Source organism: Macrobrachium nipponense, chromosome 1, assembly GCF_015104395.2.
Source record: "Macrobrachium nipponense isolate FS-2020 chromosome 1, ASM1510439v2, whole genome shotgun sequence".
In the NCBI taxonomy this organism is placed as follows: Eukaryota; Metazoa; Arthropoda; class Malacostraca; order Decapoda; family Palaemonidae; genus Macrobrachium; species Macrobrachium nipponense.
The window spans coordinates 79276246-79293270 of NC_087200.1; the positions used below are offsets into that span (position 1 = coordinate 79276246).

The 17025-nt window shown below is 40.7% G+C and overlaps 1 protein-coding gene across 1 annotated transcript in view; it reads right to left on the reverse strand.

The window, feature by feature from the left end:
* Nucleotides 1–17025, reverse strand: part of LOC135219397 (uncharacterized) — a 93657-nt gene that overhangs the window by 65166 nt on the left and 11466 nt on the right. The window contains exons 4-6 of the mRNA XM_064256143.1: nt 10802–10921; nt 8103–8220; nt 66–153 (exon numbers count right to left, since the gene is read on the reverse strand). Coding sequence (XP_064112213.1) covers nt 66–153; nt 8103–8220; nt 10802–10921 — 326 coding nt within the window. The remainder of the gene's footprint in view (nt 1–65; nt 154–8102; nt 8221–10801; nt 10922–17025) is intronic.

The following is a 17025-nucleotide window of genomic DNA, read 5'->3' on the forward strand; positions in this document are numbered from 1 at the left end:
TACCACAATTATAAGGAATATTCAACCATTTTGAAATCTTATAAGTATTAATTTCAGACCCTTACCTTTTCTCATGCTGAGATCTTATATGACAAAGCAAAGTTGACTTATCAGTAAATGACCGTTGACAGTGGTTGCATTCATACTTGTAATCTACAAAAAGAAAGTATGTATTTTATTTCTAAAAATTACAATAAAATAACACAAATAAAATTAAAAATATCTAGTTACTACAACTGTCCTTGATAGCACTACGACGCTCAAACTGGGCAGTGTAGTGCTATATGAAGAAAGTATTTTTCATATAGCTAAAGCAGTTAATCTGAAAATGTAAATTTTCCAAATCTAAATTATACTGATAACTTACAGATAACTGACATTTCAGAAGTCACTCCTACTGAAAACTTACATATTTTAAATGTAGACAGAATGAACATTTAATGGTACGGGATTTTTCTTTGCATTCAACTGGAAAAATTATGCAATAACTGCATTATCTAAGCAAAGAGACGACAAAATGGACATAAGTGAAACTAAGACTACACTGAGTATAAAAGAAACAATATAGCAAAGTAGAACCAACAAAACTATTTCCATTTACTATCTGTCATAGAAGTCATTATATCACAGTAAAAAAGGACAAGACACATCACCATTCTTTCATATGGCAAGATGTCATTTAATTCATTTGTATTTTTTATAGTTGACAAACCTGAGGTCTTAACAATAGCATAAATCTTCTGGTGCCAACTGGAAACCAGTTGAAAACAATCAAAGACAGGCGAAGAAGGATGTGCTAAGGCACAATCTCTCTCGATCACAAGGAGTTACTAGGGTCAGCATATGGCTTTGGAGGAGCCTGACAAAGGAGTTCCTCTTAATTCACCATCTCCGGATCTGCTCCTGTACTCAAAGCCTCCTACGAATGTTGGAGTGCTCATCTCGAAGAGCTATTGGCCTCGGGGGGCTGGAGCATACAGGACACAGAACTCCACATCAATGTGTTGGAGTTGAAGACAGCTTACCCGGGTCTTCAGTAGATTCAAGAAAGGGAGGTAGGGTACTCCATCGTTCAACCTCCCAGAATGTTCCCAGTATGCAGAAGGGAGTCTTCTACTACAATGAACAAACATGGAACCATAAACAGTAGACCACTAGCTTCCTGTTGAACTGTTAAGTGAAGAGGCCTAACATGGGTCTTCTCCAAGTAGACAGAGGAGACAATAGAATAACCCAAGGGGATGTCCTATGATAATATGCTCTTCGCAGATATGTTCTAAATGTCCTACTGTCAATTTGCTGTCAAAGTACATGTACTGTAAGACAGAGATGTCCTTGCACTGCCAAAGGAACGAGCACAAACCATTTTCAGTTATAAAAAGAGAGTATGAAGCTGCTTTGTCCCTAGACATAGGTAATTGACCACTGAAAGGTTTATTTAGCAGTTTATGGGATAAGCTGCACAAACCAACACCCTCCATGACATGTGCCAGCGCCCAATGGTGACTAATATCAAAGAAATATCTTGTAGCCATGTATTGTGTCATGATAAACACTATGACAGGTGAAAGATTATAATGGACTCAAAGACGAGAAGGCACTTTGTCTTGTCTTCAGCAAAGCTGTACCCAGTTTCCCATGTCGGGCCTGCAGAAGTAGTGACTATTGTACATGCACATTGGCCTTCTTGTTTTATGATCAGGCTAATGAAAAGACCAAGAACCATCACTCTGTTGGTCAACGCAGGATGAACCTTTACCCAAATCCCATGGCTTTTCGTCAGAGGTGGGAGGGTTTTGAGGACTCAACAGCAACTACCAAAAATAGGTTTTTCCTACGTCAAAACCTGCTTTTTATAGCCTGGTCGCCGTTTTGTTCTCAAAGGAGCATTACAAAGAAATTGATAGGTGACAAAAAGCTTAAGCTCCCAAAATTTCCATCCCAACAATCTCAGAAATTAAAACTATGGTATATCATCTCTGGTCTAAGGTCAAGCCACCAGTTTTTGCAACAAAGAACACAAAACTAAGCAAGTTATGTTTTAAGTGTAAAGTTCTATACAGTCTTCCCCCACTTTTACGTGGGAATAAGTTACAGAAACTACTGCGGAAATGCAAAAAATGCAGCAATGCAAAAGTCCCCTCTAAAATTACTTGTAACACAGGCTTATAAATGCCAAATACCTTGTACCCCTTCAACTAAAATGCTTGTAACTGCCTTTTTAACATTTTACTGTTTAATTTGATAGTACGTATACCTTAAATTATCATACTAAAACAATTTAATATTTCCATTAAAAATACACCCCAAACCATCATCCCAAAAACCCCAAAGTACCGTTACATTGCAGTGCCTTCCTACTACTGTTACTAAGTAGGCTATATATACCCCTATAACAGCCTTAAAATATCATCTCAGAACACCCTAATATCATTTCAAAGTCATGTTGCAAAATTATGTACCAACCAACAACTGTTATTCTTAACCCTCTTACGCCGACTGGACGTATTTTACGTCGACATTTTTTGTCTTCTGTGTGCCGACTGGACGTATTTTACGTCGACTTACAAAAGTTTTTTTTAAAACAAAAAAAAAAAAAAAAAAAAAAAAAAAAAAAAAATTCGCGGAAAAATACTTATAGGCCTACCAGCCTAAAACTTTTGAATCACGCGCCTTGGGGGATAGTGGGAGTTCACGGATCAAGGTGTTGTTTTGTTTACAATCATTACGCAGGCGCGCAAGCGCGAATTTCTTTCTTGCTGCACTAAAAAGTATCTGTGACACATCTCGGAAATTATTTCGTCACTTTGACATAATTTTTGTACCATTGTAAATTAGCCGTTACATGAAGTATTATATATAAAAATGTGCGCATTTTTAAGTAGAATACAACAATAAAATACTCATGATTGTAGCTTTTATCAGTTTTGAGATATTTTCATATAAATAACGATAATTGCCAAAATTTCAACCTTCGGTCAACTTTGACTCTACCGAAATGGTCGAAAAACGCAATTGTAAGCTAAAACTCTTATATTTTAGTAATATTCAATCATTTACCTTAATTTTGCAACTAATTGGAAGTCTCTAGCACAATATTTTGATTTATGGTGAATTTATGAAAAAACTTTTTCCTTACGTCCGCGCGGTAACTCTTCCGAAAAAAATCATACATGCGATTGTGGTAATGTTTGCACAGCGCGATTTGAATACAATTATATATGAAATTTCGTTTTTGCGCTATCATATATTGCATTATTTATATATGATAATGATAATTTTTTTTTCATTTCTGATGGTTGCATACTAAACTTCAGCCAATGACAAAAAAAAGGAGCCAAAAATGAACTCTTAATCTTAAAAACTAAGTGCGCTGTGATTTTTTGAAAAAAATATTTTTTCCGCTTCCGCGCTCACTCTGAAACACCTCCGGCACACGGGAGACAAATTTTTTTTTTACCGCTTTGGCGTAAGAGGGTTAAGCATCCCCTACTATTCAGACGCACATTTTCTTTGGCCTACATAACTTTGCGCATTGTTCTGTTCCTACATTTCATATATAAGGCAGTCCCCGGATTACGACGGGTTCGGCTTACGACGTTCCGAGGTTAAGGCGCTTCTCAATTATATTCATCAGACAGTATTTCCAGGGTTATGACGCCTACAACGCTGATCTGGCAGATGAAATATGACACCAAAATTGCAAAATAATCAATATTTGAAGGTTTTTTTGATGAAAAATGCAATAAGAATGCAGTTTACATAGTTTTCAATGCACCCAAAGCATTAAAAGTAAGGTTTTCTTAGGATTTTTGACGATGATCCGGCTTACAACGATTTTCGGCTTACGACGCGTCTCAAGAACAGAACCCCCGTCGTAACCTGGGGACTGCCTGTATTGATATTTTCCAGTGTAGTAAGATCCTTTTGACATGATATTTCCTGTACAGGTATGTATTTTAGGACTGCATTATTGTGTAGAGCATATCTAAAATACTTGGACAATTTAGAACAAGGGGACACGTACGTACCTCCAAACAGAAAGCTAGGTTTGTTATGTCATGTTAGTGCTTTCATGACTAAATAATATGTACATTTAAATTAAAAATATACTTACTACCATAAGTTCTTGGTTTATATCATAAAGTGGTTAGTCCCTACCATCTCCCATAAATTTATTCAAAATTCTTCAGCCCCCACTCTCTCTCTCTCATTGTAGCAATTTTTGTGTGATGATGTATAACTTTGATGATGGTATTTTGCTATATTTATACATTAATATTACAGTATGGTACTGTAATTAGTACAGGAAATAATATTTTATCATAAATGTACTATTTATTCACAAAATATATAGTAGTTTTGTGCTGCGACCATAACAGGAAAGATCTCTCTCTCTTGCATGTCAGTACTGTAGTGTACATATCCTTTTAATGAAAATAATATCAACTATGGTGCCATAAACAAAAAAACATAAACAAACCCAACAAGTTCGGGCAGATCATGGGGTATGGTTGCCATATTTTTTGCTTTGTCAGATTTATTATATCGTATTTCATTCAAAATTCTTCAGTGCCCCCCCCCCCCCTCTCTCTCTCTCTCTCTCTCTCTCTCTCTCTCTCTCTCTCTCTCTCTCTCTCTCTCACAGTATACATATCCTTTAATAACAAAACAGCAGCAAAATATTAGTGAAACATTACATCACTTACAGAATCCATTTATACTGTGCTTAGACTTGGATGTAAAAACTGTTTTCTCTCTCTCTCTCTCTCTCTCTCTCTCTCTCTCTCTCTCTCCTTCCTCTCTCTCTCTCTCTCTCTCTCTCTCTCTCTCTCTCTCTCTCTCTCTCATATATATTAATGAAAAAATACAGTAATTAGTATATTTTAATGACAAAATACAGTAATTAGTATATTTTAATGAAAAAATACAGTAATTACTGAATACAGCGTTGCTCTAGAAAAAAGCAAATCACTTATAATTCTAGAGATATTGCCCAAAGAAAAATCTGCAAATTAGTGAGAGTTCCCCACGTTAAAAGTGAATAATGTGTTCCACAAAAATCTGTGACAGAGTGGACCGTGGAAATGTGAAACGCGTAAAACCTGGGAGGCACTGTAGTGACTTACCCAAGCATGCAGGGTGTGGTTGCGGTCTTGACGCACCTCCCCCAGTGATAGTCAGCATACCCACCAGTTAGGAAGACCCCTGGTTTTCCACTGTAGCGTCTATGGATCAGGACTAACCACACCACCTATTGATATACAATGCAGTTGAATTTGTTCCAGCTCATGGCAGTAGTGTTTTAAGAATACTGACTCTGATGACCAACCAGTACATTTGGAGACTTTTTTGAAAGATACATTTCTGAAGAAGGCCAACAATATACTTACTTTCCTAATATCATGCAATCTAGGAAAGGAGTGTGGGTTAGCCTTTTTAATGAGGGACACTAAAATTATTCTTAGCCCTTGTAGAGAGACTGATTTATTCGTGCTAGGAAAATTGGACCTTCTGGGATGTTTGCCGTGACCTCTAGGTAAACCATAAGTGCTTGAACTGGGCACCATGTTCTGTCTGCTAAATAGAGTTTTCTTATAAGAATAGATTTCCTTCTTAAAGGATTCTCATTCTTGGCCCGGAATGATGGACCAGGGGACAATAGTAATTGATTATCAGCAGTTCGTGTGATATATCATCCCCGTCTAAGAAAGCCCAATTCACTAATACAGGCTCCTGAAACATGAGAGTTGTGGTTGTGTTAGGTCCGCTGAATTGAGGTGTACATAAAAGTTTAAGTACTTAATTCAGGGACCAAGTAATTGGAAGTCTTTTGGGAGCAGGTCTTTGTTGTAGAGGAAAAGACCGCAGAAGGGAACTGACAACTTCTGTGCTGGAATCAATCCCGAATCCATGAAGCAAGGGTTCTGTTAATGCTGCCTTGTATGCCATAACTGTTGTAACTGCAAGATGCTTGTCTTCGAAGAGGTATATAAGAAAATTTAAGTGTTTCTATAGAAACCTCAACTGGGCTCTCAGTATAGATATACTAATCTAACCATATTTTCCATATGGACTGATATTGCCGGATAGATGACGCCCTTAGATTTTGCACTTGGTACCTAGCAATATTGGATGAGTAGTTTAAACGACTTTCCCTTCTACTTTTTGGGACAGTACAGCGGACGGTAGTGGAACTGATCTCTTCACCCGTTAAGTAACAGGAACCAATGACTGTTTGGCCAATTTGGGGCTACGTATTAGGTAAGCTGCTCCTTTGAAGGTTAAGAGTTTGTTCAAAACCTTCAAAATCTGGGACAATGGAGGAAAAAGATATAACATCTTCCACTTGTTCCAGTCTTGTAGGAAGGCATCTCTTGCTGTTGCTTGACTGTGCAAATTCTGGAACACATATTCTGGGAGTTTGTGATTCTTGTATGTGGCAAACAGGTCCACTTCCAGTTGTGGAAGTAGGTTGGTTATTGTTTAAATGTTGAGGATGTCGTCTTCCTTGACAAAGAGTTTGCTATTACATTGAGAGACCCTGTAAGGTGAATTGCAAACAAGTGCTATTTTTTTACCTATGCCACCTGAAGGATAGCTAACATTAACATATTGAGAAGAGGTGAGCTTGATCCCAATTTCTTGATGCAGGACACTACAGTCATGTTGTCTAGAACAAACAGAATTTGTCTCTCTTCTGGAAATTGAATTTCTTGAGAGACAAAAAGACAGCCATCAGCTCTGAAAAATTATGACAATTCTTTAGAGTAGCTAACCACCTCCCTGCCACCTGAATCCTCCCAATGTCCTCCCCAACCTGTCACTGAGGCATCTGTGTGTATTGTCACTTTTACAGATGGAGGAGTCAGGGTGACCTGTTTTGCCAAAGATTCCTTATGGGTCCATGGCCAAAGTATCTCCCCAACTTTCCCAGACATTTTGAGAGATTTGTCTCACATCTTTTTTCTTGCGTGTGACAGCCAAAATTTATTTGTTTTTCAATTGCAATCTGAGTATTGGATCTGTTACTAAAGCAAACTGCAGCAGACCCATCATACGTCTAACTGCCGTCTGAAAACAATGGGCTGTGTCAGGAACCTTTTGAGGTTTTTCCTTATTCTGTTCTGTTTTGAGGGGAAGGTACAAAAGGCCATGAACAGTATCCCAAGACATTCCCAGCCACTGAAATTGTCTGATAGGTGTGATGTGGGATTTTTTCCAATTTATTATAAAACCTTTTAACTGGAATCTGTTGACCACTCTCTCAGGTTTTTCAAGCACTTTTTTCTTGTGGCCCCCCAAATTAACCACTTGTCTAAATAAGCTATTGGATGTACTCCTTCTTTCCTGAGTTCTCAGACAACTACTGTCACCAATTTTGTGAAAAGGATGTACCTTCTGCTGTGTAGGTTGTTGTCCCTTTTGAGGAACTTGTACCTTCTGACCACCTACCTGCTTATAAGGAGAACTACTAGAGGTGACTGAAGGCCTATATGACTTTTGATCAGAGTGAGCCGTTTTTGGATTGGGTAAGGGGATATTCCTGGCTTTTTTTGTTTCCTGAGATTTTTTCCCAGAAAAGCATACACAGTACAATTTTGTTGACGTGCCTGCTCTTTGACTTGAGTCACAATAGTCCTCCATTAATAGAATATTAAAAATAAGTTGAATTATGTCTGTTATCATAAATTTAAGAAAAATTCCACAAGTTACGACGCCAGCTAGTGGCATGAACATAAGTAAACAAACCATCATACAGTCTACTGGAATAGCGTATACAAAATCACTTTAAAAAATCTTTCAATATGTGTTACGATATTAAAATTTTTTTTACAAAATATCCTTGTTAAATAGGGGCACTTTTCATAGCCTCTGCATGCTTTATGTAAGTGTTATTATCGGCAGAGTAATAGCCATTGGAAATAGATCCTTATAAATGTAGTATTCTTTTAAAACTGGAAAGAATCTCAATATTAAGGATAACTGGGGAACTATCGATATTGCAAAACCCTTAAATTTAATTATAAAATAATACCAGAAAATATTGCCCCTTAGTACGTAAACAACAAGTATAAACAAAAGAAGTACAGATATCTTACTTTCATGTTTTCTAATATGCTGCCTTAAATTAAAGGGTTTCTTGAAGTATGCATGACAATATGGGCAGGTGTGTAGCAAAAGGTCATGGCTATGCATGTGTTTCTTGAGATGATTTTCCTGCAATTTAAAGTATTCATGAATACAGTAGTTTTACATCACTGATAAATACTCACCAATGACTATCATTTTATAATTTCGGAAGGAGACCCTCTCATGGGCAAGTTTTGTTAAAAGTGGTTGCTGCTTCAGCACTATTAATCTTATAGAGAGTCTTCTCTATTTTTCTGATGACAGCTTTCTCTCTGTTGCTTAGGACTGGCGAGCAACGCACCAAAGAGCATGGTAAAATTCAGTTGAGTCATTTTGGTGTTTATTATTGCTTATACAATGCTCTCCTCTCTCTCTCTCTCTCTCTCTCTCTCTCTCTCTCCAACACAACATTTCGTCCAGATCCACAAGACATTTTCCAGTGATGACTGCTGAGGGACTGAATTCCATTGGCGAGACCTTCTTCTTAAATCCTGTTGTTGCAAGCTCTTGAGTACAGTCTGGATAAGATCTGAAGCAGATTGAGTTTTCATTAGTTCCTGGGAAGGTGACTCATACGGCAAGCATTCTCGAGTCTTACAGACCTCCTCAGGCACGGGATATCACTGGGAGCCTCTTGATAGGCTTCTACCTGAGTGACATCACCCCTGGTATTATTTTTATTTTTATGTGCATCACGTCTGGTGTTGGTCGTCTCATGCGCACTGGTACTTTCATTGGGAGGGAGGGGCATGGTCCTCCTCACACACGTCATTCTGATACCGAAGTGTGTGAGGAGGACCACACCTCTCCCTCCTAATGAAAGTACCAGTGTGCATGAGACGATCATAATAATGAAAATAATACCAGGGGTGATGTCACTCAGGTAGAAGCCAATCAAGAGGCTCCCAGTGATATCCCCCGCCTGAGGAGGTCTGTAAGACTCGAGAATGCTCGCCATATGAGTCACCTTCCCAGGAACCAATGAAAACTCAACCTGCCCCAGAGGTTCTCCAGGTACTCAAGGGCCCACAACAACAGGATATAAAAGGAAAAGGACTCACCAATGGAATTTAGTCCCTCAGCAGTCATCGCTGGAAAATGTCATGTAGATCTGGATGAAACGTCGCGTTGGAGAGAGAGAGAGAGAGAAGAGGGAAGTGAGAGAGAGAGAGAGAGATGAGAGAGAGAGATTTCGAGATGAGAGAGACGAGAGAGAGAAGAGAGAGAGAGAGAGAGAGATAGAGAGAGAGAGAGAGAGAGAGAGAGAGAGAGAGAGAGAGAGAGAGAGAGAGAGAGAGCACTGTATAAGCAATAATAAACACCAAAATTACTCATCTGAATTTTACCATGTCCTTTGATGCGTTGCTAGCCAGTCTAGGCATCAGAAAAATAGAGAAGGCTCTCAACAAGATTAATAGCGCTGAAGCAGCAACCATTTTATAATTTCTTATGACAAAAGGTTAAGAATTACTATGAGCATTGAAAAAGTCCATGAGCAAAAATGAAAAAATTTTACTATAGAATTTGTTTTTAAAATATCAAAACTTTATATTTTATGTAAGAAAGTAATTATTGTGACTGTATAACTTTTGCTCTTCATAAGAAATGGATTATGAACTGAGTGGGCAAAACTGTCTGATTAAACACCATCCAGCATTTCCATGTTAAAGTTCGTTGATAATGTTCACAAAATAGAAAAGTTAACAAGCACAGAAAACTAAGAGGTAAGAACCAAACTAAAATACAAGAGAAGTTAAAACATTCATGCTAGGATTTAATAGCATACTATAACATTTGAGGGATATTTGTCTTTGCAGAACAGCTTACAAAAGACCTTGAAAGCTTCTAACCAGTGCCATTCTTCTCTCATCTATATTAAAATTCATTGCTTCATCTTCCAGCTCTCTTAACCTCACAACTTTACCCCTGTTAACATCTGCATTTCTAACTTTCTCCTCTAACAACAACTTTCAAATTATTTCACTAATATCAATATTTTCATTCACAATCACCCACTAACACTGTATCCTTTGCAAGCATTAACCATAAACAAAATTACTTCATCCATTGCATGGTGCCTTAATCAACACACTTCCACATGATTTCCCTTATCACTCCTATAAAAATATTAACAAACCTTGGAGACAATAACATACTCATATCCAAGACCCACCTTTAAACTAGTTACCACTTTTCCACAAATATATTCTAACAGAAAACTTCACTTACATCATAAAACTTGATAATCAATCAATTTGTATTCAGATCTGTGAACAAAACAATCTTTTAATATTCTCCATGTACGACTAGTCACAGACATGGACTTTTCCAGAAATACTATTGTTCAGTTCCAATCTTCCATTTCTTGAACATGTGAACCAACTATCAACTCCTGTGCACAATTTTACCCCACAAAATCCTAAGATATTCTCAATCATAATCTCACCTATTCGCACAACATTCTTAAGCCTTCCCTTGCCTTTGATCTTCTAGCAATCCCAAACAGAATCCTTCATGTTTTCCCCAGTTCTGAACACCCAGCTATTTGACTTTGGTCTCAATAAAAAGAGGCTATCCACTTCGGTAATGTAATAATATGTACAGGTCTAACGTTTGTAAAGAAATTACAGCTATTCTTGCTTATATAAAATAAATACAATGGTCTTACCCCTGCAAATCTTTCTTTACATACAGTGCAGACCAGGTTCTTTGGTTTCCCAACACTGTCAGTTTCAGCCTTCTTCCTTCGTTTCTTTTTAAAAACTGGGGTAGGAGGTGGTTCCATTTCCTGATAAAAAAATAATGCCATAATTTGAAATCTACAATCATTTTGGAACAAATACTCAGCTGCTAGATCCAATATTTTATAACACATCTAGGTAACGACAAGAGTTTTACATGTTATCTGGAGGAAGAAGAGATAGCAGGAAGCTAAATAATCAGCAATTAACACAAGTATAAGGCACCCACCAAATTCCTTGATGGATTTGGATTCCTGAAGTAAAGGTTTTGCTTTTTAAACACTGTGGATCTTTCCAAGTTACATACAGTACTGGTCACACTTAAATACTGGTACTCCCTAGGAACATTCCAAGCATGGTACAAGCTCAGGGAGCTTGTACCATGGCTTTGCTTTTTGTTGGTGAAGTGTCATGACCTTTCAATCTAACCTTGCAAGCTCTATCATAGATGCTACTTAAAAAAGAGAAGTTTTTCTGTTAACGTATATAATCTCAAGGCATTTCAAGGCATAAACGATAGCTTCTTAGTCCAATTACAGTTTCACTATGGTCAGTACTGTATATATAACTGTCTGCTGCTAATGTAATGAATACATTATCAGATACAGATATTTTCCATATCTGTAAATAAACCCATGACCTAAGGGGTCACTGGTGAGATAGGAGAGTGATCAGTAGCCACAACAGGACGTAAAACTAGACCATGCCATGCGATGCTTGCAGTGGCCTTTTAAATAATTTACCTATCTATCCATCTGTCTAACTACCTATCCAATCAATCTATTACAGGCAGTCCCCAGTTATCGGCGGGGGTTCCGTTCCTGAGGGGGTGCTGATAAGTGAAAACCGCCATTAACCGAAATTCGCCGATTTATGGCGCCATAATGGCGTTTATGGTGCTGATAACCAGTTATCGGCACATAAGCACCATTATGGCACCTCTGTTAGGTATGTTATGGCGCCATAAGGTTATGGCACCGATAACCAGAACTCAGCCTGTTATGACGCCATAAATCACCAATTTTACGGCGCTAGACAGGCGCCATAAAACCATATCGCCGACAATAGAGTTGGCCGATAACCGGGGACTGCCTGTATGTATTATTATTTCCATTATTACAGTAATACTATTATTAGTATTATCACAAATCAATTTAAGGAAGCAAGCTAGTCACGTTTCTAAACTTTAAATGGGCTTGTCTGAAGAATTAGTCCTAAAACAACAGGTGAAAACTGAAGCAAGGAAAATATGAAGAAGTCAGGAACCAAGGAAATGTACTGCAGTTAACTATGCAGTTTAGTCCAAAAGGCTACTGAATAGAGCCTTCAGTGCTACATATCTGTTTAAGTGGTTAAAGCTAACAACTTAAAATTTTAATCCATCTTTTCTGTTTCTCTTTTAATGTCACCAAAGAATACCTGATATCTCTAGAGGCCTTATGGTCACAGTAACATCAATAACTATTCAGCAGGCTTTGTAATTTCACCTAATTTCACCTATATATATAGGTAATTAACTCATTCTTTATGGTTTCAATAATAAGACTTGTTCTCAAGCACTAGTCTTGATATGAAAAATCAAACGAAAGCATCATTATTTTTCTTCCTTTCCATTTCTTGTTATGCATGTTTTTTAAATGAAAATTGTTTGTGAACATAAAATCTAGTATAATTCCACATTTAATAAAATGACAAATTTTCCAAGACAATTTGTATTTTTCATAGCTACAAACCTGAGGTCTTAACAATAGGATAATTTCTAGTGCCTAGCTGGATCCGGTTAAAAAACAGATGAAAGCAAGGAATCTTGTAATATCTGGCAACACATGCATAGATCGGGTGAAGAGTAGTCAAGAACCACTCACCTACGCCACCGCGTCAGTCTTCCCCCAACTCAGGATGTCTTAACACACAGAGGGGCGGCTAGAGGCGGGCAGTATAATGTTAAGACCTCAGGTTTGTAGCTATGAAAAATACAAATTGTCTTAGAAAATTTGTCATTTGTTCATACACGAACAAACCTTCGGTCTTAACAATAGGATAGACTCACACTTGGAGGGAGGTACAAGACATCCTAAACCGGCTGGGGGCCTACCCACCAGTCCAGCTTCCAGAAGAAATGACTTCTGGAGAGGGACTGAAGCCCATTGAGAAGCTAAACAAATTGATATCTAACCACTCAGACCCTGAGTGACATACAATGATATATGGGAGAACCATTGTATAGGGAACCAAAGAGAAATTTTGACTGTCCAATAGCAAACCAATACACCAGGGTTTGTACTACTCCCAACTCCTCCTTGCCAGGGAGCGGAGCATATGCTACCAAATAGAGGGTTTGATATTTGTATATTAAGCGACCACACTATCAGTATGACTACCTTACTCACCTGTATCAGACCAGTCCAGTGAATGATATGTCTATTCCTTAACCTGCCCAAAGGAAGAAGGAAAGGTACAATAGAAAGGAGATCAGCCAACTCACTCATTCTCTCATCCACACAATCATCTTAGGTAAGATACAAAAGTGCCCTGTTAAGGGCAACTATGAGTTACACAACCTGTTGGGCAGCCACCACAGGACCAAGGGGAAAACGTGTCCGCAAATCTGTGGGCAACATCCTTAAGATAGAAAGAGGTGAATGTGGACTGGCGTAACCAAGTGCCAGCGCTCAGCACTCTATGTACAGCCAAGTTCTTTTTGAAAGCCAGAGAGGGACCAATACCCCTAACGTCATGCGCTCTAGCCTGCACAGACATGGTGGTGGAATCATCAAGAATCAAGTATGCCTGTCTGATGGCTTTCTGTATCCAAAAAGAGATAGTATTCTTAGACACCTCTTCCTTCATACGGCCTGTGCTAACAAAAAGTCTGCGGCAGCCTGGTCCAAGGTGCCGAGTCCTTTTTGGATAGCAATGCAGGGCCCGGACAGGGCACAACAAAAGCTCTTGAGCATCACCACCCACAATGTCATTCAGTGATGGAATGGAGAACGAAGTGAACCTGTCATCGTGCACAGAGGGATTTTGGGTCTTGGCCACGAATTCCGGGACAGATTCGAAGGACACCGACCCCCATCCCCTTATGTGCTTCACCTCATAGCTCAGACCGTGGAGCTCTCCTACTCTCTTGGAAGATGCCAAGGCCAGAAGGAAAACTGTCTTGAGCGTCAAGTTCCTGTCAGATGAGCGACGCAAGGGCTCATATGGACTCTTAGTGAAGCTCTTGAGAACCAAGGAAACATCCCAAATCGGAGACTTGAACTCTCTAGGAGAACTCGACCGCTCAAACCCCTTAACTAGCAGGGAAAGTTCCCAGGAAGAGGAGATGTCAATACCTCTAAGGCGTAACACCAAACTCAGGGCCACCCTGTAGCCTCTAATGGCAGAAAAGGACAAACGTTTCTGAACTCTGAGGAAGGTTAAAAAGTCTGCTATTCGCTGAATAGAGGATGTGAGTGGAGAAAAACCCTGTTTACGACACCAATCACAGTAGATCGCCCATTTGCCTTGGTAAACTGCAGAGGTCAACTTTCTGAGACTGCTGGACATATGCCCTGCTGTTCTCTGAGAAAAGCCTCTCGCTTGGAGGAGATACTTGATAGCCTCCAACTGTGAAGGACAGGGATTCTACTGATTGGTGGAACCTTTCCGCATGGGGCTGACACAGGGGATGCCGCCAAGGGGGAATCTCCCTCGGAACCTCTGACAACAACAGCAGATCTGGGAACCAGTCCACCTGAAGCCACAGAGGGGCTAGCAAAGTCATCCCAAGACCCTGTAAACTCATTAGCCTGTTCAGAACTTGACAGATCAAACAAAACGGAGGGAGGGCATACACCTCCAGGTTGTCCCAGGGATGTTGAAATGCATCCTCTGCTAATGCTAAAGGATCTGGGAAACACTGAACAGAATATCTCCAGCTTCCTGTTGAAGTGAGTCACAAAAAGGTCCAGCATGGGTCTCCCCCAAACCTGGAAAAGCTTGTCTGCTACCACTTGATGAAGGAACCACTCTGTGCCTAGGATCTGATCCCGACGACTGAGTTTGTCTGTGACCACATTCCGTTTGCCTGGGATATACCTGGCTGAGAGCTCTACCGAACTGCTGACCGTCCACTAGTGAATCTCGACAGACAAGGTGTGAAGTTGACGAGAAACCAGGCCTCCCTGTTTGTTCACACAGGCTACCACCATGGTGTTGTGCGACATGAGAACGACAGAATGACCTTCTACCTTCTCCCGAAACTCCTTCAGACCCAGGAAGGCTGCCTTCACCTCCAAGACATTGATTATGTTGCTGCTTGTCCTCCAAACTCCAAACGCCTGAAGCGATGACGTCGCCTAAATGAGCCCCCCAACCTGCAAGGGAGGCGTCCAAGAACAGAAGGAAATCCAGTAGAAGAGAACGCAGAGGGACACCCTTCGAAAGATTCTGGTCGCCCAACCACCAATGAAGGTCTTCTCTCACTTCCAGAGACAGAGGAACCTTTAACAAGGGTGAGTCCCCCGCCGGAGACCAGAATTCTCCCAGTCTCTATTGTAGAGACCGAAGATGAAGACGCCCATGAGGGACCAGCTTCTCCAGGGAAGATAGCACTCCCAGAAGAACCTGCCACTGATGAGCTGACTGATGTGATTCCAACAGGAAGTCGCGCGCCACCATCCGCAACTTCTCCAATCTCTGATCCAACAGGAAAACTTTTGCCACTGTCGTATCGATGACCCTTGCCCAGGCAGAGAATCCTTTGACTGGGTACGAGGTTCGGCTTTTCCTGATTGACTATGATGCCCAGTTCCAGACAGAACTGAAGTAGACAATCCCTGTCCTGCAGCAGCTTTTCCCTGGAAACTGCCAAGACCAACCAATTGTCAAGGTACCTCAGCAAATGGATCCCCTGAGCATGGCCCCAACTTGACAGAAGAGAGAAGACCCATGTGAACACTTGAGGGGCTGTTGTCAGCCCGAAGCTTAAGACTTTGAATTCGTAGACCTTGTCCCCAAGAGAGATGCGAAGGAACTTCCTGGACGTCGGATGAATAGGGATTTGGAAGTATGCATCCCTTAAGTCTATCAACAGCATGAAGTCGCCTTCCCTCAGAGCTGCCAACACCGTGCGCAGGGTCTCCATCTTGAACCGTGTCTTCCTGATGAAGTGATTCAAGGTGGATAAGTCGATCACAGGTCTCCATCCTCCCAACACCTTGGGCACCAAGATGTGATTGTAAAACTCTGGAGATGGACGCACCACTTCCTCTATCGCATCCTTGTCCAGCATCCTCCTGAGCTGCTGCTTGTCCGACAAAGGAGGAGAGAAGTCGAATGGCAGTAGGTACCCCACCCAAAGGACATCTACCACCCACTTCTCCGCCCCATAACTCTGCCACTTGACCCAATGGGCCGCCAGGTATCCCCCCACCCATGGCGCAGGAGAGGGAGAGGCGCCTAACCTACCGACAGCCCCCTTTACCTCTGCCCCTTGGGCCCCTTCTTGGCTTATAGGAACGAGGGCAAAAGGGACGATCCTCTGACCTAGGGTGAGTCGAATGGGAAGGTCCTGCCGAACTCGAATTCCTTGACGGCCTACCAGGCGACAATCTTCTTGACTGCTGCTAGACAGGGGAAGGAGGAGGAGCCGGACGTCTCCGAGGACGAGACTCCAACTTAGACACGGCCTGGTGCACCAGTCTGTCTTTGGTGTCAGCCCGCCGCCGGTCTATCGCATTCTAGAGCTCTGTCCGAGGAAACAAATATTGGGACTCCAACAGATCTCCATTCCTCAATGCCAGCAAGGACTCCGTGTCAACTGATCTCTCCATCCTAGACAAAGCCGTGTCTCTTCTAATCAGAAGGTTAGTCCATAATAACACTGAGGTGAGCCATATACAAAAACTCCTTGCCTCCGGACTGCAACATACTGGCAAGTGAGGATACACTCACCAACCCTTCTGGGGACCTGTCAGAAACTATCTTGGCAATGACCACGACCAGAAGTTCAGCCAAGAAACCGTCTGCAACATGGAGGCTGCCGTAGATTCCAATGCTGAGGTATCTTGCAGAGACAAGGACGGAGCCACCAACCTCACCTGTTCCAAAGACGTCTGGGTTAAGATGGCGAGACATCAAAAATGGCGAGTTCGTAGCATAGTAC